At 39.1% G+C, this 24902-nt stretch overlaps 1 protein-coding gene across 3 annotated transcripts; it reads right to left on the minus strand.

The window, feature by feature from the left end:
• Nucleotides 1–163: 163 nt before the first annotated feature.
• Nucleotides 164–24483, minus strand: rabgef1 (RAB guanine nucleotide exchange factor (GEF) 1). 3 transcript variants are annotated; one of them, XM_012956676.3, is made up of 9 exons: nt 24376–24483; nt 19583–19765; nt 17922–18091; nt 10782–10948; nt 7815–7896; nt 7201–7333; nt 6758–6849; nt 2081–2337; nt 164–1302 (listed from the first exon to the last, which is right to left on the minus strand). In XM_012956676.3, exons 2-9 carry the CDS (start codon nt 19759–19761, stop codon nt 904–906), a joined length of 1479 nt encoding a protein of 492 aa, XP_012812130.2. In that variant the 5' UTR covers nt 19762–19765; nt 24376–24483; the 3' UTR covers nt 164–903.
• Between the last annotated feature and the right edge of the window lie 419 nt (nt 24484–24902).

Here is a 24902-nt window from a genome sequence, read left to right on the forward strand (position 1 = left end):
GGCGATTTCGGGAAATCGCGCCGCCGCGTGTGCCATCCCGCCGGTCAACTTACATGTTCGCCGGTGGGATGGCGGGTGAAGGCATCTCGGGGAGATTAGTCGCCCGGGAACAGGGAGTTTTGTCGTGGGCGACTAATTTCCCCGTGTGCCAGAGCCCTAAGAATTTGCACCTACCAATTAACGGTTTCTTTCCAGCAAAGTTTTTCATTTCAGGGGCCACCAATGACATCTCATCCCCCGTGCTTATCTCCCTGGTTAAGTGCTAAAATGCATGCATTCTACACAGCTTATCTGTTATTTGCTATGTAAATGTGGGTGTATATTTGAGTCTCAGAAAAATACACAGCATTTTCCAGAGAAGTACAATATTACATATTTAAATGTATTGGAAAACCTTTCGTTTTTTTGGGGGTTACTTTAAAGCTAATAATATTTGAAAACTTTTGTTTGAATATACTAAAGCTTTTTGTGTCAAATAAACTAGGACATGTTATTTTCATTCGGGAAGCCAACAATTCCTATTCCTAATGCATCCCTGATGGCTAGCAATATCTTAAAATGCTAAAAGAATCTGTTCTGCAAGAGGAAATCAATAAGACTAGTACGTATTTCTATAATCCAATCACAAATACCAAACAGAATGCTCATGTTAAAAGAATTAGTGAATAATCATTGCTTTCTGTAACATACAGCCCTGTATAATCCATATTAATAAATAGCTTTCCCAAGCAAACCACAAGGCCAAAGAAACTTTGTACCGTCACAAGTCTTCATTTTAAAAAAAACCTGATCTCTCCAGGATCTGCAATAAACTGACCCAAGTTCTCCAAAAATCAGTAAATTACTGCTGCACCAGTTTAATAGGAGTAATTGCATGTGTTTGTGTCTTCTAGGCTGAGTCTATTATCCTGCATAGACTTGAGGCTGCAGTGGAGGGGGCAGCTTATCATCTTCTATATTTTCTGACTCAAGTGCTGCGAGGGCCTGGCTGGCTGTTTTAATGTTCAGTGGGTATTTTTCTACAATGTCCTTGACTTCCTTGGTGACGTCATCCGTCCAGTCAATAAGGTCTTTCTCTAGTTTCTTAGCCCCATTTACAATATGCTCTTGTCTCTTGGACAGCTGGGTAAGTAGGTCAAGGTTTCTGTGCATCTGTTTTACACCAGGGCATGTGTCTGCGGGCCAGTTCTCTAGGTCTTGCTTTTTTGGAGAAGCCTGCCCAGACATGTACCTGCTGAACTCTTCTTCGCTTAAATTCAGTGACTGTGCATCTAGTTTCTCGATGAAGGCCACAGCGCAGCACTACAGAAACAGAAGAAAGGGGGCATTTCAATTGGAACCATGTAGTTGCAATCTGTTCATAAAAAAGATTACCTTTTATTTGTAGCATGTTAAAACATTTTTTTATTGTTACACTTGCTGAATTTAGAATAAAAAAATTGGCAATTTTAAAATCTAATTCTCTGGATTCAAGTTGAATAGAGGAAGCATATGCTACCTCAAAATGTTGAGTTGAATAAAATTAAATTTGAATGTGATATTTATATCCAGACACTATTTTCTCATATCTCTCATTCTCACCAATAAACTATACTCAGACCTCTCCTTGCAGCAGTGCAGTTAATAAGCCTTTGATTCTGACATAACTGGTATAGTCCTGTCTAAGTATCCAGATTTCCTGCTGTGTATATTATTTTAAAGCATTAGCAAACAGAAAAAAAAACAAAAAACAAACTCCTTCCCTCTGCTTTCCATGGTGGGTGGCACACTGATCCTATGTATAACTAAGGGACTTTAAGTACAATAAGCAGCTGCAGACATGGTTCCTCTCTGATTCTGAGAAATCATTTATGTCTGTGTACAAAAATAAATAAAAGAGGGTATCTTTTTGCCTTTAATTATGACAACAGTATGCCTTTAAAGGAGAAGGAAAGGTGGGGAGGAGGGGTGCCTAACATTGTGGCACCCCCCAGTGATTCTACCCTTCCATCTCCTTTAACTGGACTGGCTCTGTGCAAGAGAGAAGCATCTATACATTAAATTGATGTAGTGAAAAATTTGAGCTGTTTTGCACACACACCAGGTTAGTGAAATAATAGCCATCCTCCCCAGTCATCAGTCTGCTGGGGTTGCAGAATCTAGTGATGTACTGAATATTGGACTGCAGGCGAGGTGGATTTGCCTTGAGAACAATGTAGATGAGAGTGGGCAGGAAGTCATCAGCTGAGGCTGGCTCATTTTTTGTGATCTTGATAGCGTTAAAGATGTGTTTGCTGCAGCGTGTGATACAAGCAAGTTTGTCACGGGGGATACGTTTTGAGTCCATCTCAATAATATCTGCAGAGAAGAGAATTTAAAAAGAAAAGAATATTTGTCAAAATTCTTTTTTTTTTTTTTTTTTTTTTTTTAAGTGACAGGAGTTCTTATTGCCTTATACCAATGTGTGAAATTTAGACTCTCATAAAAGATTTTTTTTCCATAAAAACCCATGTATCTACAGCTTTTTGTGAGTTATACTTAATTAGCATAAGAGAATGACTGTTTAATGACAGTAAATACTGACACAATTAGACAGTCGTACTCAGTTCTACAGAAGGAGATACTATAAACCTTTTCAGTTTAAAGGGGTTGTTCACCTTTAAGTAAACTTTTACTATAGAATAGAGAATTTTTTTATTGGTCTTTTTTCGAGTTTTTTAATTATTTGCCTTTTTCTTATGACTCTGTTAAGCTTTCAAATGTCACTAACACTGGCAGCCCTCTGTGAGGCTACAGTTTTATTGTTGTTAGTTTTATATTACTTTTCTTTCTATTCAGGATCTCTCATATTCATATTCCAGTCATTCAAATCACTGCCTAGGGTTGCTAGGGTAACTTGGGCCCCAGCAACCAGATAGATGCTGAAATTCCAAACTGGTGAGCTTCTGAACAAAAAGCTAACTAATTACAAAAACACAGATAAAACCTTCTGACCAATTGCAAAGTGTCTCAGAATATCACAGTCTACATCAAAAGTTTATTTAAAGGTGAACAACAGAAGGGTTATGAGCATATAATCTGTTCCAATCTCTAACTGCACATTCACATGAAAAGCAAGCAGCTTTGTTCACACATTACCTGGAAAAGCACTAAAATATCACCAGTGTGTGTTTCCAAGTGCTAACTGCAGACACTTGTTGACCCCTGGAGCTTCCAAGGTGGGTAGCGGCACCATAAGCAGAACAGTAATGAAAAAAACCCCACAAGCCTTTTGCTTAATTTATATTTATCCCTTTGGAGTGCAATAAGGGTTGATATTACAATCTTTTATTTATAGGATACTCATGTTTTACAACAGAGCTTTATATGATATATATGATATATATGATAACTGACTAAGATAAGGATGACGAATGGGCTTAAAAGTCAGATTTGAAGGCAAGTTAAGTAAAGGTGGCCATACATGCTAAGATCCGCTCGCTTGGCGCGGTCGACAAGCAAACGGATCTTCTCCCGATATCCCCACCTACGAGCGGGCAATATCGGGCTAATTAGGTTGTTTGGCTCTGGGGGCAAATGATCAAATTAGAATGCCAGGTATGGGCGTCCGTCTGTTCGGGGACCGCATCAACGAGCCAATGCAGTCCAGATCAGACTAAATTTTTAAACCTGCCCGATTTTAGGCCAGATGTCGGTCGGGCAGGCCTTGCGTTAATACCCATACCCAGGCTGATAAGCTCCTGAATCGGTCTGAGGGACCGATATCAACAGCTAGAATCAGCCTGTGTATGGCCAACTTAAAGGAACAGTAACACCAAAAAATGAAAGAGCTTTAAAGTAATAAAAATATAATGCACTGTTGCCCTGCACTGGTAAAACTGGTGTGTTTGCTACAGTAACACTACTATAATTTATATAATAAGCTGCTGTGTAGCCATGGGGGCAGCCATTCAAGCTGGAAAAAAGGAGAAAAGGCACAGGTTACATAGCAGAATATCTGCTATGTAACCTGTGCCTTTTCTCCTTTGAATGGCTGCCTCCATGGCTACATAGCAGCTTATTTATATAAATTATAGTAGACTTTCTGAAGTAAACACACAACTTTTACCAGTGCAGGGCAGCAGCACATTATATTTGAGTTACTTTTATACTTTTTGGTGTTACTGTTCCTTTAACACATTTCCTTCATTGCACTAAATGAAGTCAAGGCAGCACCAATGAAGAAAACAGATTACCAGTTGTTCTAGCTTGCCATCTAGTGGAGAAATTAAGTAATTATTTAACACATTAAAAGGCCATAAAGTTCAATACCTATAAAAAGCTGTGAGGACCAGATAAAGTAACAATATACCCTGTGTATAACCTCTTTAAAATGGTAATGCTACCAAAATTTACATACATATTTAGCCAATCACCCACAAAAATACCCAACAGTTTTTTCACCAAAATCAGGGCGCTCCTTATACAACTATACTGGCACCCCTCCACACCCAAAATCAGCATAGCCAAACTTCAACTTCCAACCCAGGCGGGGGGTTTAGCAGCCCCAAATCTTTTTCTATATTATATAGCCGCTAAACTAACCACTGCAAACTGGTGGGCAGCACCAACCCTGGACAACCCGGCTACACGCCTTGAAGCCCAGACAGTGGGCTCATACGAAGAGCTAAAGAACCTCTTATATAGGGGCTGCTCCTACACCTCAAAAGCAACCCCACTCATGAAAGAAATAGTATGGGCTTGGAATACCGCCCTCAGCCTCTTTCCCAAACCACAAAACCACTGCTCTGAACTCACCCCGCTCTGGTGCAACCCCAAACTACAGCACCTCCAAACCTTACCAGACCCCCAGCTATGGGCCAGCTCCCAAGTCAAGTATATACAGGATATAGTTAAGGAAGGGAAACTTCTAGACTTCCAGGCCCTAAAAAATAATTTTAACCTACCAAATAGGATGCTCTTCCGATATTTACAACTGAGACATGCAGTACACTCACAGTTTCAAGGAACAACCCTACAAACTACCCCCTCCCGAATAGAAAAACAAGCACACAACTGCCCACACGCCAAGGCCCTCTCCCGCTCCTATGCCCTTTTGGCACTGGCTAATGATACCTTATTAAACAAACTCTATAACAAATGGCTAATATATATACCAGACATGAATAAAGAGCAATGGAAGGAAACCCTTTGATTATATAGTGGCCTCAAGAGACAGGCTAATACAGTATAAATTCTTGCACAGGGCATATATCACACCCAAAGTACTAGCAAAGATATCTCCATCCCAGGTAGACGAATGCCCCCGCTGCCACCAATCCCCAGCAGATTTCATCCACATGGTCTGGACTTGCAGCAAAATAGCGAGCTTCTGGACAGAGGTGGCAGACTATATATCTGATCTAACCAGCGCCCCCATCACGGTAACACCATCCGGAATGCTACTAAACCAAACTACTGATCTAGCCCCAACAACTGCGGAAAGAGCTCTCATTTCTATTCTGTTAGCATATGCCCGTAAGTCTATCACAATGAAATGGAAAGCCCACTCAGCTCCATCCATACAATTCTGGGTAAGCCAAGTCAACCAAGCAATGCCCACATATAGATTGCTATATGTCAGAAGAGGATGCCCAAATAAATCTGAGAAAATTTGGTCCTCGTGGCTAGACAAACACAATATAGGAAATTGATACCACCCCGATAACAGAGCAACCTAGTATCAGAAACAAAAAATGAGTGTTGATCCCCTCCCCCCTCCCCTCCATCTCTACCACACAATGGTCCTTCCATCCCATCACTCTGGTCTAGAAACAAGCGTTGGCAATGCACAGTTTATAGTTGTGTTAAGGTAGTAGTTAATTGTAGATTTATAAAGCACAAAAACAGTGGAACTCAGAATTACAGGGTATGTATTGTTATAGCGAGATCCACCAAAGCACATGTTATGTCACAAAAAGTTTGATATATGCTTTGTAACATATGATCTCTCCTTTGATGTTCTGACTGGAAACTATGTCTGTAATCTGTTTCTTAATAAAACTCAATGGTTAAAAAAAAAAAACGGGACATATTTTTCCATTAAAGTGACCCGGATACCCACTAAACCTGTTTTTACACTTGCCATTGTGTTTATGTTATGCACTTATAAAATGTTATTTATCAAATCCAAAGTTTGGTCGCATTACTATTAGGAGTGGATCAACTACTGCTCCACAAAGCAGCCATGTTTGCTCTTTTCTTCTGCACTGCTATGTAAATGCCATAAATAAAAAAAGGAAAAAAATCAACCAATCACATATGCATGCACAGGTAAATGCTGCAGACTGACGAGCATTGGGAAGGGAAGTCACATTATGGTCACGTTCAGTTACTCTGGCTTAAAGGGTAAATGTAATGTTAGGATCCTCCCAGCTTTTTGACTTCAGCTACTCCATTAATAATTCTGTACACTCCAATATACTGTCTTGTTAAGGTCTCTAGGCAGCTTGGTGGATTTTAGGTAGTGGCCCTGTAGGGATACCACATTGCTTAAAACTATGTTAGGGTGAAGACACACAGAGCTACTAGTAACTACTTATCGTGGCTACTAAGATAGACAATGCTAATCATTTACTGATAATTGTCTCTACGTGTGCTTTAGCAGAAGCAATTCTCAGTATTGTCTATGGCAGGGTATTTATTTTCTGGAGTTTAGTAGCCATGAAAAAGTAGCTGCTACTTGTAGCTCAGTGTGTCTTCACCCTTAAAGATACAGAATGCTATGAGTAACACTGACCTGTTATAGCCTTTACCACCATGTCAGACACCTCTGCGATATCTTCATTTACAGGAACACAAAGCATCTGAGGAGTTACCCAGTGTAAAGCCCTGTGGAGAAAAGATTAAAAAGTTAGGTATGTGGTAAATACCTAAAGGACACAAGATTTGCTAGTAAGATACCTTTCAAAGCATTTTATTAAAAAAAATATTTATTTTATCTACCTTTTGTTGTGACCTTGTTTGACCTCTATTCATGCTCTGATTACCCTTTTCTCTGCATTGCTCATCTGTTTAACATATAATATACTATCAACTAGTTATTTGTTGGTGATTAGTTCCATAGCTGTGGTGGGAGGAGCCTTGATATTTATAAGATTAGCTATAATATCTAATAATCTAATGCCAATACAGACTAACAATGCAGGATCTAATGTGAAAGGAACCAGCGCCCCCCCATACCGGATTCTCTTTTGGACTGTGAGGTCCTTCTTCTCATCATCTGTGGTTTCTGGGCAAAACACGTGCTTGTAGAGACGAGTCATTATGAACCGCTCAATTTGATCCGTCACTTTCTCAACTTTATCAGGGGACACTGAAAATAGAATCAGCTTCTGTTCTGTATAACATTTTCATTCACAGAAAGCAGATATTTGGGCATTTTGAAAGAAAGCGAAATGTCTAATTCTAGAAAAACAGAGTCAGATTCTGAATTGCTAACCATAAAAAATATGCATTAGATACTCTGATAAACAAGAGTTTAGTTAGACGTGACCACCACATAATAAAATTAGATTTACTAAGTATATTTTAAACAACCACTACTTTATTCATGCGTGAAATGAATACACTATCACTGTCTTCCCTAAAGTACTAAATCTAAAGTCTGTCTTAAATCATAATAAAACTAGCTTTTCTAACAGGACCCAATTCCACAAACAAAAAAAATCCATGACATAGTACACCCTTTATTATCTTAAGCTACTAAAAAAATGCACAAATATTTAGGAATGTAGACCAGGTTTGGGATGAGATGCTTCCAATCTTTAAAATCATCACAACAAAAAGAATGTTACCCTTCCAATACATCTGCAACTTCTCTGCTGTGTTTTGATAAAAGTCCTGGGTAAATTCAGATTGTTCGTCAATATTTGATTCCTAGGATAAGTAAAAAAGGACATACAGGATATATTAGCCAATTAAGAACCACCAAAAATGAAATCATATTTTGTTATCCAGTGAAAAAAGTGCATAAGGTCACAGCAGCTCCTGGACATATGCCATTTGATTGATACAGTCCTGTTTCTCACCAGGGAAACCTGTAACAACCTTTATAGCCTTCTTCATGCCTGGACCATCCCACATTAGCTCCCGCTGTTTCTAACTACAAGGAAACATTTTTACTGAATAGGACTATCAATGTAGTAAGTTGAAAGGATTGTTTGTGAACAACTGGGAAGAACTACTTTTACAGGCTAATCCATCATGTACCAAAAATATGCTACACTGTCTGATCCATTGAGATGGTAAAGGTAAGAATATAGTGATTATTATTGATGTTATAAATATTATAAGGGATGCACCGAATCCAGGATTCGGTTCAGTATTCGGCCAGCATTCAGCCTTTTTTGGCAGGGTTCAGATTCAGCCAAATCCACAGTCCTGTCCAAATGGAATCCGAATCCAAATTAGCATATGCTAATTAGGATTTGGAAGGGTTAATGCGGTGCATAAACAAGGAAGTGTAAAATGTAACCATCCCAAATGGGATTCGGTTCGGTATTCGGCCAAACCAAAACTGGGTTCAGTGCATCTCTAAGTATTATAAAATAAACATTATTGGAATAATAACAATCTTAATGAAATTCTGCATTCCCTAAAACTGAGCTGTTAGGGGCCCCAGACTTGTGTATGGGGAAGCATCATTTAACTAAGACTAGTTCCAACTACGATAATACATGTTTAAACAACAGCCCCGAGATAAATGGGTTAAAGCTATATTTTATATAGCAGTGGGTCTAGCATATTTAGGCAATTTTAACCAAATGACTCCTTCCCATGTATTTGCCTTGACTATTTCCAATCAGAAGTTTTTGGAGATGCTGGTAAATCTATTCTACTGATCATTACACAGAAGGAATGACTGCACAAAGGTCAGATTTAAAGGAGAAGGAAAGGCTAAGTCATTTGGGGGTGCCAAAATGTTAGGCACCTCCCAGTGACTTTAATCGCTTACCTTTTACCCTGGGTTGGTGCCCCTGTTAGGAGAAAACCGCACCAGCCCGGGGTAGCTCTTCTTCCTTGTTCGCACACTTGCACAGTAGAATGAAAAGCCGAACTTTAACAAAAATGTCAGCTTTTCACTCTACTACACAGGGATTTTGACGACAGAAGGAAGTGCTTGCTGCAGTCACCTCGGGCTGGTGCTGTTTTCTCCTAACAGGGGCACCAGCACGGGGTACAAGGTAAGCGATTAAAGTCACTAGGGGGTGCCTAACATTTTGGCACCCCCAGGTGACTTAGCCTTTCCTTCACCTTTAAGCCAAACTGGTGAGCACTTTGTCCTATTCTGCCATAACACTTGTTTTTGCATAATGAAAATGCAGATTTCAAGCAATAGTCATCTGATACAAACACAGGTTAGGCAACCCAGACCCATCTAGTTTCCTTGCTGGATCATTGCGGCTACCCTGGGCTGTGTGCATGCACAGCAGAGAAAAAGTTCAGCTTTTAGCATCTAAGTTCTCATTATACTCTATGTACTGTATGTGCAGTCCAGACCAGCTACCAAGAATCCCTGGGAGGCACAACAATTGGTAATATGGAGCTCACTAAAATAGTACCACCCCCAGAGGGGGACCTGTCTGAGGTCAATGATTATATTAACTGGTGGGCAACCCCCAGTAATTAATTGAAGTGTTTTTAGCGCATATTCTGTTTGAAAAGGATGTTTTCCCTTTGTGTGCGCTAAATTGTCTTGGAGTAGTGATGATTTCATTTAATTTACAGAGCTACCCGAATAGCAAATGTGCAGCTCTTTTGCATCTCCACTGCCACACTAAACTGCTCTAAAACAGACTTAATATAAGATTTTTTTATACGAGCAGTGTCACATAAGTGGCCATAAGATTCTATGTAACCATATTTTATCATACTGATGCATGGGTCACTAAGGAGGAAATTCAAAAGAGACTTGAACATGTAAAGGTAAACAGAAGTCCAGGACAGGATGGTATTCATCCCAGGGTACTAACCGAGCTTAGCTCTGTGATTGCAAAACCTATTCACTTATTTATTTAGGATTCATTGAGGTCTGGAATAGTGCCGCGAGACTGGTGAATTGCTAATGTGGTGTCCTTATTAAAAAAAGGGATCCCATTTTCAGCCTGAAAACTATAGGCCTGTTAGTCTGACATCAGTGGAAGGAAAGCTTTTGGAAAGGATAATAAGGGATAGGATACTTGCAAATCACAAGACTATAAGTTTGTGCCAGCATCAGTTCACCAAAGGCCACCCCTTTAGATTAGGGGAACAGAACTTTAAAGCAACATAGGTGGTTCTTTACAGTGAGGGCAGTTAGGTTGGGTAATGCCCTTCCAAGTGATGTTATGATTGCAGATTCTGTTAATGCCTTTAAGAGGGGCCTGGATGAGTTCTTGAACAAGCATAGTATCCAAGGCTATTGTGACACTAAAATCTACAGTTAGTATTGATGTTGTTATATATAGTTTTAGTATGTGAGTGTACAGACAGATCAGTATGGGTCTATGTGTATGTGCTGGGGATCGCTTGGATGGGTTGAACATGATGGACTTTGATCTTTTTTTAATCTGACTTAACTATGTAATTTGAAGGGAATGTGTGGATTGAAATCTGTATAAACCTTTTTTTTGCAATCCACACTTCCGACAACTGTGTATATTAAAACATAAACAAAAACACATACACAGTTGCACATGTAAGGTGTTCAGATCAGGTAGTGGCAAGTGTTTTGAAAGGCCATCTAACACTATTCTAACAGCAGCAGATACTGGATTCCTTACCCTTTTGTGATACATGGCTTCCAAGAAGATTTTGGACATTTTGTACACGTCATGTCCTGCTTTCTGGTAAGTCTTTAAAAACTCAATAAAATCCTTGGACACGCGGTCAGTTTCCAAGCTATACTGGCGGCTCAGAGAAGGGCTTGGGGATTTTGCTTCTTTTATATCTGTTGTCACATAAAATACAGAGTAAAAAGAAAGTTTTATTTTTTTTAACCTATTACAGGGTACATTATCACTGAAATGAACAGAAAAAGAATACTCCGCAATCAATAGCAACAGGTTTACAATTTTACAATCAGTAAGAAAACAAATAGCAATACTTGCAGAAAGTTTAAGATCCTATAAACAAATGATTACTGCATTATAAAAAGGTTACTTCTTTTCACAAGTATGTTGCAAAAGTACATTTTATGCACAATGTAAACAGTTGTTTAAACAAATCGGTCTACTTTTACATTGTTATGGAGTCTATCTCAGCTTTTTTGCCTGCATCTTTCCAGTCAGGCATGAAAGATTATATGGATGCAATGAAGTTATGTTTAAGGGAAAGCTTTTTAATCCTTTTAATGTTTTTGATGGCAAGGCTTTTGGTTGCCAGCCACAAAAGAAGGCTGTCAGGTTCGTGACATATGTGGCCTGTATAAAAAATGAATGGGGCTGGCTGTGTGGAATTTCACTGACCACTGGAAATCCGTCTCACTATTTATACAGGAGCTGCTTCAAAAATATGAGCTGTACCAGTGGTGTAGGCAAATTCCCATGGCTGGGTTTATGCATTTATGCACCTACAGAGAAAACGCCATCTCATGAGCTTTAAGGGAATCTGAGTAGTTGCGTAACTAAAATGTTGCTGTGTTCTCTCATTGCTAGTTTAAATGTTTTCTGAACACAAACAAACTCTGCCTTTTACCGATAACAAATACACCTTGCTTTTATCATGTGCTTAGCGTGACAGTTATAAAATAGGGTTCATTAACATTGTTAAAAAAAACAGACAAATCGGTTACAACATACATACATTAGGCAAACCAAACATTCACTAAAACACCTAATCCACATTAAGGTTCCATTTATTCCTATGGGAGTTTTAGAGGTGTATTTATCAAATGGTGAGTTCTAACTTTCACCCACTGATAAATACGCTTCTAAAAATCCCATAGGAATGAACAGAATGTGGGTGCATTTTTATTTATTAAGATCTAAACTCACAATTTGATAAATCTTCCCCTAAATATACATAGCTACTTTGCTGGGCATACCAAACTGTTACTGTATTTTGATATTTATTGGCCAGATATCTATTACTAGGCTATCAATTACTAGGCTGATTCTTTTTTTGCTCTAAAAAAAACTCGAATTTTGTTTTAGAAACTTGAATGTCTGGTATTTAAGTGCAAAAAACCTGCAAACTCAAATGTAAAAGTTTGCCATCTAAAAGCTTGCGAGTTTCTAAATAACTAGTGTTGCAAATAATTTTCTAGAAGTCAATGGGAGTTGGCAAAGTCAAGCCATATTTTCAAACTCAAATTTTTCAGGTTTTCGGAAAAATTCAAGTTCTCCTTATTAAAAAATAAGCAACCATTTGACATGTGAGTTTATTCAATTTAGAAAAACAAACTCAAATTCACAAACTCGCAAATACATAATTCTTATAATTTTTCGATTATCTTTTTCTCAGTAACACCCCATGCCTTTATATTGATGCTATTTTCAGTGTCTAAATCCAGATATAGTTTGTAAAGTGCTACATAAGCTTTTGCTTTATTTAAATAAGTATGTATGTAAAGGGAATCTAAAAACTGAAGGATACATAGTCAAACATACCTACCTCTCAGCTTGTCACAAAGCACTGCAAAACCAATTGATGCACAATAATATGATTAAAAATGCAGGTGAGAATGCAGAAAATGATGAAAAGAAATCATTCTTATAAAAAGCACTGTTGCCTATAAGCAGATCTACAATGACAATACTCCAAATAGCAAACAAAACAACACAGCAAAGCAAGACTGGATCTATAAGAAGAGAGGAGTGCTTTAATAGCAAATATTTTGAAAAAGGGAACATATACCATCAGCGGCATATGTAGCGTGTGCTGGGACTCCCTGCAAAAAAAATCTTCAGAGAGGCCCGTTACACAGCTATCCAAACCTAATCTGCCGCCCACCCGCATCCCCCCTGCCTGCTGGCAGGCAGGCAGACAAGTGGCTAGGAAGAGGGCACTTCTTTTCAGCTACAGAGGAAGCAGAACCCGCAGTCCAGGCCCCTGCGCTCCCAATGAATGTTTCTTTAAACCCAAATCTCAAGTCATGGGAATGTAACACTGAACAAATGAATGCTGCAATTGTTATTAACAGAGTATACATATTAGGGGTTGGAGTGAAGCTGCATCTGCTAAAATACAGGCACAACCCATAGCTTCATATAATTGTAACCATGTCATAAGTTAAGGAGGGGCCTGGCTAAACATGCTTTTAAAAATAGTTGTGAATAAATCACTGCGACAAACCTTCAGTAGTGCAATTATCTGCAGGAACAAATCCGACATGACAGAACAAAATGATAAATGCGATAAGCAACACACCACACATGCAGGAAAAGCACACACAACTCAGACAGAAGAAGACTGCAGATGCATGCTTTTCTCTGTATTACCCCAAGTACTCCTTTAGGACAGGATGGAGCACCATGCCATAAAACAACTGAAAGCACCACAAGCTATATGGTAGCCCTGATAACATATCTCCTGTGACTGGACCTAAAGCATTTCATTTTAAAATCCCCTAAAATTAATCTAAATAACCCCCAGACTAACATACCTTTCTCCCTGCATTCAGATTTATTTTGTTTCTCTATTACAAGCAGCCAAACTGTATCTCTTTTACTGACTTCCTTGTCTAGCATGAAGCTCCACTCCCTTTTGCTTTCTAAACACTCCTTCTCTCTCCAACTATGTAGACCTTAATGAGGCGTCAGAGAGCGATGGAGTGCTCATAAAGCAAAGGTGGCGGGGCTTCACGCTAAACAAGGAAGTCAGTAAGAGAGATACAGTTTGGCGGCTTGTAATAGAGAAATGAAATAAATCTGTATGCAGGGAGAAAGGTCTTTTATTCTGCGGGCTGTACAAAATAATTTTAGAGATTAAAAAAAAAAAAGAAAAATGACATTCTTTAAACTCTCACTGCACTGGCACAAGATGTGAGTAGATTATGTGCTTGTGGTTCTGCTCTATGCGTCTAAAGAAACACAATATCTTTCTTCTACATACCACAAATGCCTGATATGAACCTAACTATCTCCCAATTATAAGATACTGACTGTGCCCACCAATAACTGTAACAAAGCAGCAGCTAATAGCTTCTGTACAACAATGTTGAATTCATTGGGGCTCATTCACTTACACTGGTACAAATTAATTTTCCTAACAGCAATCTGTACCTCTGTTTGTAAATGAGGGCCACTGTTAGCCACACCTGCATTAAAGCAACACTGCATTGAACAACAATACACACTGATGAGCATTATTTAAATAGAATGTTTTAGAGTGCATGTGTGAGAAATATACTAAAGTAATAAAAAGAGAAGCTGTGCCTTTTTGTCTTATTTTCAACCCATGGTTGGCTGGCAGTGCTGCTTTAAGACTTTAGTAGAGTCCAGACAGAGAAGCTACACACAAGTCTATGCAAAGGCAGCAAAATGCTACAGCAAACAGACAGCACAGACTAACCACATTACCTTCAGCCGGAGAAGCAATATCCCAGGGAGGGGCAAAGAGCCCCTTTAAGTCCCTGAGAATATCTGCATTGCGCTCCCTGCCCAATTGTCCCGGCTTTATAGGCTTTTCTTCAATCACTGAAATAAATTTGGGACCAGCCCGGGTAGCCAGAAATTACAATGAATAATAAGAATGACAATCAGGCTGAGGAATTACTGATTTAATAAAATAAATGTACCAGTAAAAGTGGCACACCCTTTATGTCAAATAAACTCTATTGTGCATCAACTAAATTACTTAAAGCGATACTGATGTGTTCCTATGAAAAGCCATAGGAACGTGTATTACTATTATATATATATATTTTTTTTTTTTTTTTTTACAAAGGCGCCTCCAAGCCACCCCAAGGCCAGTGGTACAAGAGCAGAAACCCTGAAATGACCTGATGTCCCTGAAGCAGGTGGGCTTGCAGCATCAGTCATGCTGGGCTGGAGGAAGTGCCATCCTTCCATATGCTGAATTACAGTCTCTATTTGTACTCCAGCATATAGAAGGATCACCCTGCCCACAGCCTAATATGACCAAAAAATGCAGAAACTGGGGGGAAAGCATTGTTTACAAAGGAAAGCATACCATTCCCATTATTATTTAGTAAAAAGGACATGTATCTAACAATCTTCATAGGAACATGTCAGTATCACTTTAAATGGGTGTTACTTTGTGGCCAAGGGAGTATTATAGGACTTCTCCAAAATTGTGCGTCACTTTATTCCTGGACTACCCTGTGCATTATAGAAACATTATAACTCAACCTTTTAATAAAGAATTTGCTTCCCTTTTCTTATTAACCCCCTTTACAAATGTACATTAGAGCTGCCTGCTAAGGAATTAAAGCTTGTTATTCCAAGGCAGTTCAAACAATAGTAACACAAAACCTTTCAGAGAAAGAAGGATCAAGGAGCCTGCTTGATTGACTGACTAGAGGCAGGATAAAAGCATAATTCAGATTAAGAGTTTCTGCTTAATACTTAATTTTGCCTGTGAACCTTCAAAACAGAATTCCTTAGAAAACCCACTAACAAGTGGTTTGATTATAGCACAAAAAAAGTAAACAAATAAACCAAAAAAGTCACAATGCAAGCTAGATGTTAACTGTTAGTATAAATCACCTAAATACACATCTTGGCCTTTCCCTACTGCATCGGACATGGCATGCACATTATGTGCTTATGAGTACTTTAGCATGCCAACTTGGCACCTACCATGGCTCAAGCAAGCAGAAGGCATGCATAAGGCACTAGCAATAGGGTGCATCAGCTAAAAATCACAGGAATATGGAGTTACAAAAGACAAATGTTGTGGCCATGATCAGCACTATCATAGGGTTGTTAAAATGTATAATAAAAGTTCTTCTCAAAATACACTCATGTGATCATGATTTATGGTAAGGTGCCCCTCAATTGTAGTGTTTACAAAGAAATAAGTGTGTACTAGAATGACATACAGTTATGGAAGTAACTGCTATGTTTGCTCTGTGGAAGCACACTAGCAATGGTATTTACTGAAGACCTTCTAATGCACAAGAGGAAGTTTCTGGAGTGGTAAATGGGCACACACAGGGGGAAGTTAAGGACAGCCAGTGAGTTACTAGTGTTGCAAATAATTCAAAAGGGCATAGGTGGATCAAATAAAAAAATTCAATGCTTTTAACACAGAGGTACCTTTTTAAGGTATGTCTGTTTATTGTTTAGGCACCCACAACCAATGAACTTCAGTTCTTTACAATACTATCTACTACCTACTGTCTTTGTCCCTGGGCTCAGTTTTTTGGCCTGCTTCAAACGTGTGGCCATCGTATGGTAGGCATCAGTGCAAAACTATATTTAGTACTACTCAGCTAGAAAGCAGTACACTAAAAGCTTGCACTACTATGATGCTTTACACCAAGCCACTATTGGCAACATTTTACATCACTTTGCTGCACTGGTGCTAACATAGCTCCATACACCAACTAAGAATCCTCAACATATTAAAAAAAAAAACAACAGGAGTCTGGGTCATATTCTTGAGGCTGTTGGCACAAATGGGGCTCCTTAGTACTTTTGGGAAGATATTTACGTGTGCATTTTCATGCAATACCGATTTACTAGACTAGAAGTGTGCCTGTCACCAAGCTATGCCTGTGACAGTCACACTGCCATGTTGCCCAGCAGAATCTAATGTTCTACCTTAATAGCAGGGCAATTTGCATACGGACTGCTGTACACATAGCCATGTCCACTGCTTCATCATCAGTCCTGATAAAAAATAAAGGCCTAGAGATATGAAAATAGTAAGTGGTGAATGTATATATTCCTTTTGATTTTTATGTAGGGGTTATTGAATGGCTCCTTACTCCCAAATATGTCTTGCATGTGATGATTTGTCCTGACAAATTTTTTCTTAGTTAAAGGAGAAGGAAAGTCATTTTGGCATTTTACTGCCAATAGATTTGCCACATTAGTGCCACCTAGAACACTATATTTATTCTGCAGAAAGCTTTACCATACCTGAGTAAAGAGCCCTAGAAGCTCCCTCTGTTTAAAATAGCAGCTGCCATTTTAGCTTTACCTTCCTGCTGCATCTCTAGCAGTTGGTAGCATAGATCACACATTCTGATGGGAGAGGGAGTTCTTATGAATTCTTATGGGAGGGGAAGCAGGAAAAGGAAGAGAGGAGAGAGCTGTGCAGACTCTGGCCCGGGAATAAAGGATTTTTCTCAGAGAGGAAATCAGATACCAAAGTACATGTATACACAAAAAAAGACAAGAAATCCTGTGTTTCTTAGAGGATAAAGGATAGAGGACTTTTCTGTGAGTGCTTATGGCTGTATTTACATAGACCTTTCTGATAAAGATTACTCAGTTTTTACCATTCCTTCTCCTTTAACTATTGTTACCAATTTACCAACACTTAATAATCATCCTCTTAAAGATGTAGTTCACCTTAAAATTAACTTTTTGTATGATAGACAGTTATATTCTGAAACAATTAGCAACTGGTCTTCATTTTTCATGGTTTTTCAGTTATTTCGTTTTTTTGCTTGACAGCTCTCCATTTTGGAATTTCAGCAGCGATTTGGTTGCTAGGGTCTTGTTTTCCCTAGCTAATAGGCAGTGATTCAAATGAGAGACTGCCAGCTTGCCATATGCCTCATCTAATAGTCCTTCTGTCACAAAAATTTTCTTTAAAAGAAGCAAGATGGCGGCATGGCCAAGCAGTTCAAATGATATGGTATACCATTAATTGAGCATGGTTAGCTAAAGGGTTCATAAGTGGAATGTTATAAATCAGGGACTATACCTTAAGTAATTTAGCAAGAGCAAGTGTCCCTTTATGCAACACATACATTTAATTTACAATAACTTGTGTAAAGCATGTACCTTTCTTTGGGAGGCTTTTAGTGGAAGCGGTAAAGAATTTTTTCACTGTAGTTACTTTCCTGGTCTTTTCATTGGATTTCTTTTCTTCAAACTTTGAAAACGTAAGAGATTGTGGCCCTGCCTGGGCTCCCTGGCTGCTTGCATATGCCTCCTCTTCTTCACGTTGCAGGCTATAAGGGATATAAATGTCAACGAAAAAATTATTTAACACATGTATATGTGTGTATATCTATCTATACATAGTTATGCAACCTATTATCCAGAATGCTCAGGACCTGGGTTTTTTTTGGTTAAGATAGGATTATTTTGCATTCAACAAGAATTAATTATATCTCAGTTGGGATCAAGCGCAAGGTACTGTTTTATTATTAAAAAGAAAAACAAAATCATTTTTATTAGTCCCAGGGACTAATACTTTTGGACTTATATATATTGGACTGGATATATATAATCTATATATCTATATATATCTATATCTATATCTATATATATATATATATATATATATCAAAAATGACCAGAATACAGCATTTTATAAGTTTGGTGATAATTTATTGTACAAGCAAACTTCACTACAGTAAAGCACAGAGCTTTGATCACTATGTTGGTCTTCCAAAGAAAAAGCAGATCACAATGTAGTGACTGAAACTGAGCGGTAAAAGATTTTTTTCCCATGGCCCCTTTTTTTCTCTTAACGCACTAGCTTACTATTTAATGAAAAAACGTAAGAAAATTATTGCGGTCATGCTATTTATTGGCAAAACATTTTGTTTCATTCATTTTCAATGGGACTAAAAATAAAATTTCTTAAGACAATTCCCACTGTCTTGTATAGAAACTTGCCAGCTTTTACTTGCTGAGTTTTTTCTGGTGACTTTTTTCTGTAATAATTCCAGACTATTAAAGGTTTCAGAAAATTCTCATCCTTGCATTTTTTCACCATGGTTTTTCTAAAATTGAGGAAAAAATGCCAACTTAATTTTTGATAAATTTGCCCCCCTGTGATGTATTCTACTTAATTTTGGTTGGGGACTGTACTATTTCTATATGTCTGGTGTTGGTAACCCATTTTAATAGGATCAGCAGCATGCCTCTAATGAATACCCCTTGTACTTAAACTGCCCAGAAAACATGATGGGATGCTAATTAAACTGGTAAAGGGGATGGAAGATTTAAACTATGAATTTAGACTGTCAAGTTTGGGGTTGTTTTCTCTGGAAAAAAGGCGCTTGCGAGGGGACATGATTACTCTGTACAAATACATTAGAGGGAGATGGTGGATGTTCTTTTCTCCCATAAAAATGATCAACGTACCAGAGGCCACCACTTTAGATTAGAGGAACAGAGCTTCCATTTGAAGCAGCGTAGGTAGCAGTGAGGTTGTGGAATGCCCTTCCTAGAGATGTGGTAATGGCAGATTCTGTTAATGCCTCTTAAGAGGGGTCTGGATGAGTTCTTGAACAAGCATAGTATCCAAGGCTATTGTGATACAAATATCTACAGTTAGTATATATATAGCTTATGTATGTGAGTATATAGATAAGTAAGTATAGGTTTGTGTGTGCTGGGTTTACTTGGAAGGGTTGACCTTGATGGACTCTTTTTCAACCCTATGTAACTGTGCTGGCAGAACCCAAAAACAAATATCTAATATTTAGTACCGTTCTGCCAATTCCCAGTCATCCTGGATTTGCTTCTGCCGAGCTTTCTGGTACTCCTCCCTCCAGCACTTGGAGCAAAATCCTTGCCAGGCTGGGTTCCCATAGTAGCCACACCCTTTCTTACACAGAAGTTCTGATTGGTCAACATGGATGCCGCGGCGCTCTGTTTTGAGGCTCATCTTCCTACCAAAAAGAACATTTTGAAAGCTTAGTTACCCAAGGGCAAAGTAACCTTTGGAAGACTTGAAAGCATAAGAGAACATTGATTTTACAGCCTAGACACATATAATATTGCTTTAGCTCAATTTAATGTTTTTTTTTCTGTCAATGGAGTTGAGAGAATTCCAGCCTAATACCAGACACCTGCTTATAACATGTTTCAAAACTAGCATGCATGTTTAAATACTGCAGACATGCTGTGGCCAAAGTGAAATACTGCATATGCTCTTCAGTCACCAAGTCTAAATATCTTTATTTTTGTAATTCAGTAACAGCTAGAGAGCTAAGTGCAGACATATCAGGCTCAAGTGCAGTACTTCTGTTGTAAAGACAGAAGGTAAGCTGCAATCGATACTGTTGTCAAGGCCTACCTTGTGTCTGGTGCACTGATCTGCTGGCAACTCTAATGTTGCACGCTTTCACCCAATGCACTTCAAGTACAGGCCTTATCTGTCCCTATAAAGAAGCTCAACACAGCAACTGGAGAGGGAGAATCCTTCCCTTGCCAACCAGGTTGTGGTACAGGAAACTATTACAGACAATTCCACCAACAGGCTCACAAAAGGGATGGGTAGTGCAGTTGTTAACCAAGCACAAGAGCAGCAACTGTATGTAAAGGCGAGGGCAGCTGGCAAGACACTCATTGACCCTAACTACAGAAATGGGTTAAATATAAATCTAGACCAGTGCTGTCTAACTTCTGTGGTACCGGGGGCCTCCAAATGCTAACAAAGCCTTACCAGGTTGACCTTCCACAGGCAGCGTAGGGCAAGCAGAGTATGGTACACACAGGGGCCAATTCCAATTGTTCAGGCCAACCTATTCTCTATGTTAATGAGTGAAGCGAAACAAGCGATTTCTGTTAACAAGTCCCAGTTGTCAAATAGGACATGGTTGCCAATCTCTCTATCATGTCTCTTCTAATGAATAGAGCGCAATTGTATTTAATGATGTCAGGCAACCCTAGAACTATTGCCATACTGGACATGGGGGTACTTCCAGGGTTCCCAAAGCAATTCGCCTCAGTAGCAATAAGTTCACCAGAAATGTGCCCAGTGTACCAGATGCAAATGCTGTTTAGAACGTGCTCCGGAAGTGAGACAATCACCATTGTGAAAATGCGAGGTGCAGCGGGCACTTTGCAGCAAAATGCAAGCACAACCAGTTTAAAAAATCATGGTGATTTTTTGTCTGAAATTGCACTCTGCACTTGTGTTTGTAAAGAAAAGCATAACTGTAAATAATCAGAGATTCTGTAGTTAATGCCACCTAAAGAATTCACTATGTATCTTTCCAGCATGTTAACTAAATGACTTAAATCTGATGTGCACTCTGAGGCTCTGCATGACTGACTCAAAAACACACAGGCTGCACATTAGGGAAGTTGGGAGTGCCATGTCTAGTCATGAGAAACACAAGAGATCAGGCAGTCAGATGACAAACCAAACTGCATAAAGGCACAACTGTTGGTTAGCAACTATCTATTCTTAGGCAGGGCAATTTGAATAATGACATTTTAGGAGAAAAATGTTACTTACAAACACAGCCTTAGACACCAATACAGCATGGTAAAGAAATTCCTTCTTAAGATAGCCAGACAACCCATGGTAAAAGATAGCCTATTTACAATTTTTGGACAGTGTGTGGGATCCAAATTACTGCTCCCATAATTTTTGTACCATGGCGATCGGTCTTAAAGTCGATCAGACCAGTTAGAAAATTTTGGTCAGATAACTATAAAATCCGATTTGTATTATTATCAAAAATAAGGATCCTCAATGGCCAGTCAAAAAGGACCAAAGTAAATGGGACACAGCCCCCAGTGAATTTAAAGGGCAAATTAAGCAACAGAATCCAGATAAGTCCCAAACTTCACACAAAAAAATCTAAGATAAATCACATTTTTACAAAATGCCGCCTTACGCATTTTGTAGCCTTCCGGTAGTTAGTCATAAGCAGTTGTGCATGTCTGATGATATCCTTGGACCTACAACGTATTCCAGAAAGTCACTTTTGTTCGACCAGTGTCCGCCAACTATGTTCAGAACATCCTCCGATTTGTTATTTTTAGGGCTTTATCGTATGATTTCAGTCTGAATGTTAGGGATAGCTTTATCAAAATTTGAGTTTAGTGCTCGATACAAAAAAAATCACCCACATTCTATGGGATTTTTAGGAAGGTATTTATCAAATAGTAAGTTCTAACTTTTACCCCCTGATAAATACGCTTCTAAAAATTCCATGGGAACGAACAGAATGTGAGGTGAGTTTATTTGTATTAAGCTCTAAACTCACATTTTGATAAATCTGCACCTTAGTTTTAGATCGCATTTAAACATACGATCAATATCCCAATGTTTGTCGGAAGACTAAAACCTGAACGTGTATGGCCACCCTAATAGGGTTCTGCATCTAGATGCACCGACAGGCACAGCTGTGGCCTGAGTGCAGCTACACGGAGCAGAGGCTGTCCCGATAACATGAAAACTCATCTGTGTTCATGTCCTAAAAGATTTTGTCTCACTTAAACAGACTTTTACCATTATGTAAGAAGAATAGCTTCCATTGTGCCTGCATTGGATTGACAACTAACCTAAAAAAAATGCTCTGTAAATTTCTAGTGTTTAATAAACCTCTCCTGGAAAGTTATGCTTGGGAAATATCATGTTCTTGGAATCTTATCAAATCAATGCACAGGGCTCAATTACTACCACTGGGAAAATCTGCCCTTGTGCATTAACCCAATTATTACTGAGCACAACGACAGCAGGAAGAAAAATAGAATGCTTATTTCCTTCACTGCACTGGTGGTGCAAGTCATCTGTAAGATGCCAGCAAGGTACCTCCAAAAGAAGGTGAAATTGAAACAGAGCCACACACACTAGAGACATGCATTTGGGAAGCTTTCTCCATGTATTAACCCCCTTTGATCAACGTTTTGGGGGAACACACCCATCCTTCATCAGGATTCAGTGCCAAGTGCACACCATGTATTTACAACATGTGATGTGCACTGTATCCTGTATCATAAATTCTCATGTTACTATTATGTTATCAGTAATGTTTACTTTTCGGAACTTGTCAAAAGGCACAGATTTTTTATTGTAGTTCCCTATAGCAGTAAGAAATTTTACCCTTACAAAATAAGGCCACCCAACATAACCTGCAAACAACTACACTTAACAACGACAACAATATTCTGCCCCGTGACAGGCATGGACATATCAACTGTGTGTCCTGGTTCTGGGGCATTAGCTCAATATGTGCATGTGGGTCCTAGTATAGCTACCCGGAGCAGGAGTAGGCAGACCCTGGTAATAGACCATGCAAGGTGCGCCACTTTCACAAAGTTGTCTTGTCTGTACATATTTAAATTTGTTGATTTACTGCATAGTGTAAACCATTAAGGCTTTCAATGGAAAGCAATGTGGAATCTACATCACTGACATGAAAGTATCAATGTACCGAAAATTCTATTATCCTGGGTTTATCTTTTAACTGTTCTGTACGTTCTAGTAGTACAGCTTGCAGCAAGAACTGGCAAACTGTTAATGCTAAACACCATGCACACAAAGTGCCTTATATAAAGATACACATACATACCAATCTATCTGCTTATCATATCCCCACCTTATAAACAGGGTCATATTTAGAACAGCATGACCACAGGAAATTTGGGGCTCTAGCAGAAGCACCCAACCTACAGGGCCAGAATTAGATTAGAGGTCCCCCTTACCAGGGCCCCTATCATAACATATATCATGTATGTGCATCCTACAGCCTTCCAGCTGCTGAACTAGAACCTGACACATCTGTGGGATGTGGGGAAGGTGCATATCAATAAAATCAGGTGAGGGAACATCCCTGATCCCCACATAGAACGGAGTTAGTAAATGTCACACAATATAATATGTCCTTGGCCTATTTATCTAACCATGTGATGCTAGGGGCCAGCCACAAGCAGCACAAGCTGGGGAGCCCCTAGGAACCTAAACAAGAAGGTTGGGAAGCCTTTAAAGCAGCACTTCAGCGATCCAATACAACTTATATAAAATGTTTATTGTATAAAGCAGCAACTTATATAAAATCCAATCTTTAAATATATCAGGATGTAGGATAACTTTACCTTAAAACATATCTACCTTTAAACCAATACTGTAAGTGTACAAAATAAAATATGGCTATGTACATATAAGAAAGCTTGGCTTCAAAAAACAACATATAAAGACACTCAAGTAGTGACAGATAACTGCAATCTGTGTGTCTTTTTCTATATAAATAGCAGCAGATGTTGGAGTGTGGGAGCTGCCATAAGGCGGACAGTCGTACCGGGCCCCGTGGGTTGTGGGCATTAAGGGGGGCGGCTGTGCCGCACTTACTAGGATTACCGGCCCCCTGCATTTAGTGAGCCGCAGACTTTAGAAGGAAGGGCTTTCTGTATTGCTAGTTTTGTCCTAGTAGAACCATATGGGGATTTGGTAGGCTGGGGGAATTTCAAACTACACCCTACAACCCAAGTAAATGCACAGCCCCGCTTTCCCTAACGCAGCCCACATACCCTTATCTCTACTTACGCCTTCGGCAAAGCTGTAAACTGCAAGCCTCACCCTCCTGCCTGTCAGAAAATCCCGACACCACAAGTCTCATCACGCGAGACTTGGCGTCACAACAACACGTAGCGCAGTGACGGCATCACGTGGCTACCTTGTGACACAGCGTTACCAATCAGAAGAGGCTGGTATGGTGTGACTTTTTCCACTCGTAACTTTTCCGCGAAGCCTTCTGTTAGTTGCCTAATGCCCTGTTACACCTCAGCTCCAGTAGTTTCTTAGAAGTCATTTCTAGTTTCTGCTAAGAGCTACGACGTGTGCCAAGGGAACTGAAAAAAGATTTTTTGTACTTTTAAGGGCCCCATTAGTTTGTGCAACTAGTTTAAAATTGTTTACAGAACATATGGTTTACACGTTTTAACCATTTGCAAGGTTAAAATAATCAATGCAGCAGAGCTTCAGCCTTCTACCTTCTCAATTGTCTGATTATTTAAAATAACAAATTCTTATAAGTTGTTTCCTCTATTACCAACAGTTTGCATTAAGCCATT

The sequence above is a fragment of the Xenopus tropicalis genome, chromosome 2 (genome assembly GCF_000004195.4).
Source record: "Xenopus tropicalis strain Nigerian chromosome 2, UCB_Xtro_10.0, whole genome shotgun sequence".
In the NCBI taxonomy this organism is placed as follows: domain Eukaryota; kingdom Metazoa; phylum Chordata; class Amphibia; order Anura; family Pipidae; genus Xenopus; species Xenopus tropicalis.

Excerpts from the sequence above, each read along its gene's own strand:
- rabgef1 (XM_012956676.3), bottom strand. The coding sequence starts at position 19,761 with ATGAGCCTCAAAACAGAGCGCCGCGGCATCCATGTTGACCAATCAGAA. Across the intron at positions 7,897-10,781 it reads AAGCCATGTATCACAAAAGG|GAATCAAATATTGACGAACA; the intron begins GTAAGGAATCCA and ends TACTTATCCTAG. Across the intron at positions 6,850-7,200 it reads ACAGTCCAAAAGAGAATCCG|GGCTTTACACTGGGTAACTC; the intron begins GTATGGGGGGGC and ends TTTTCTCCACAG.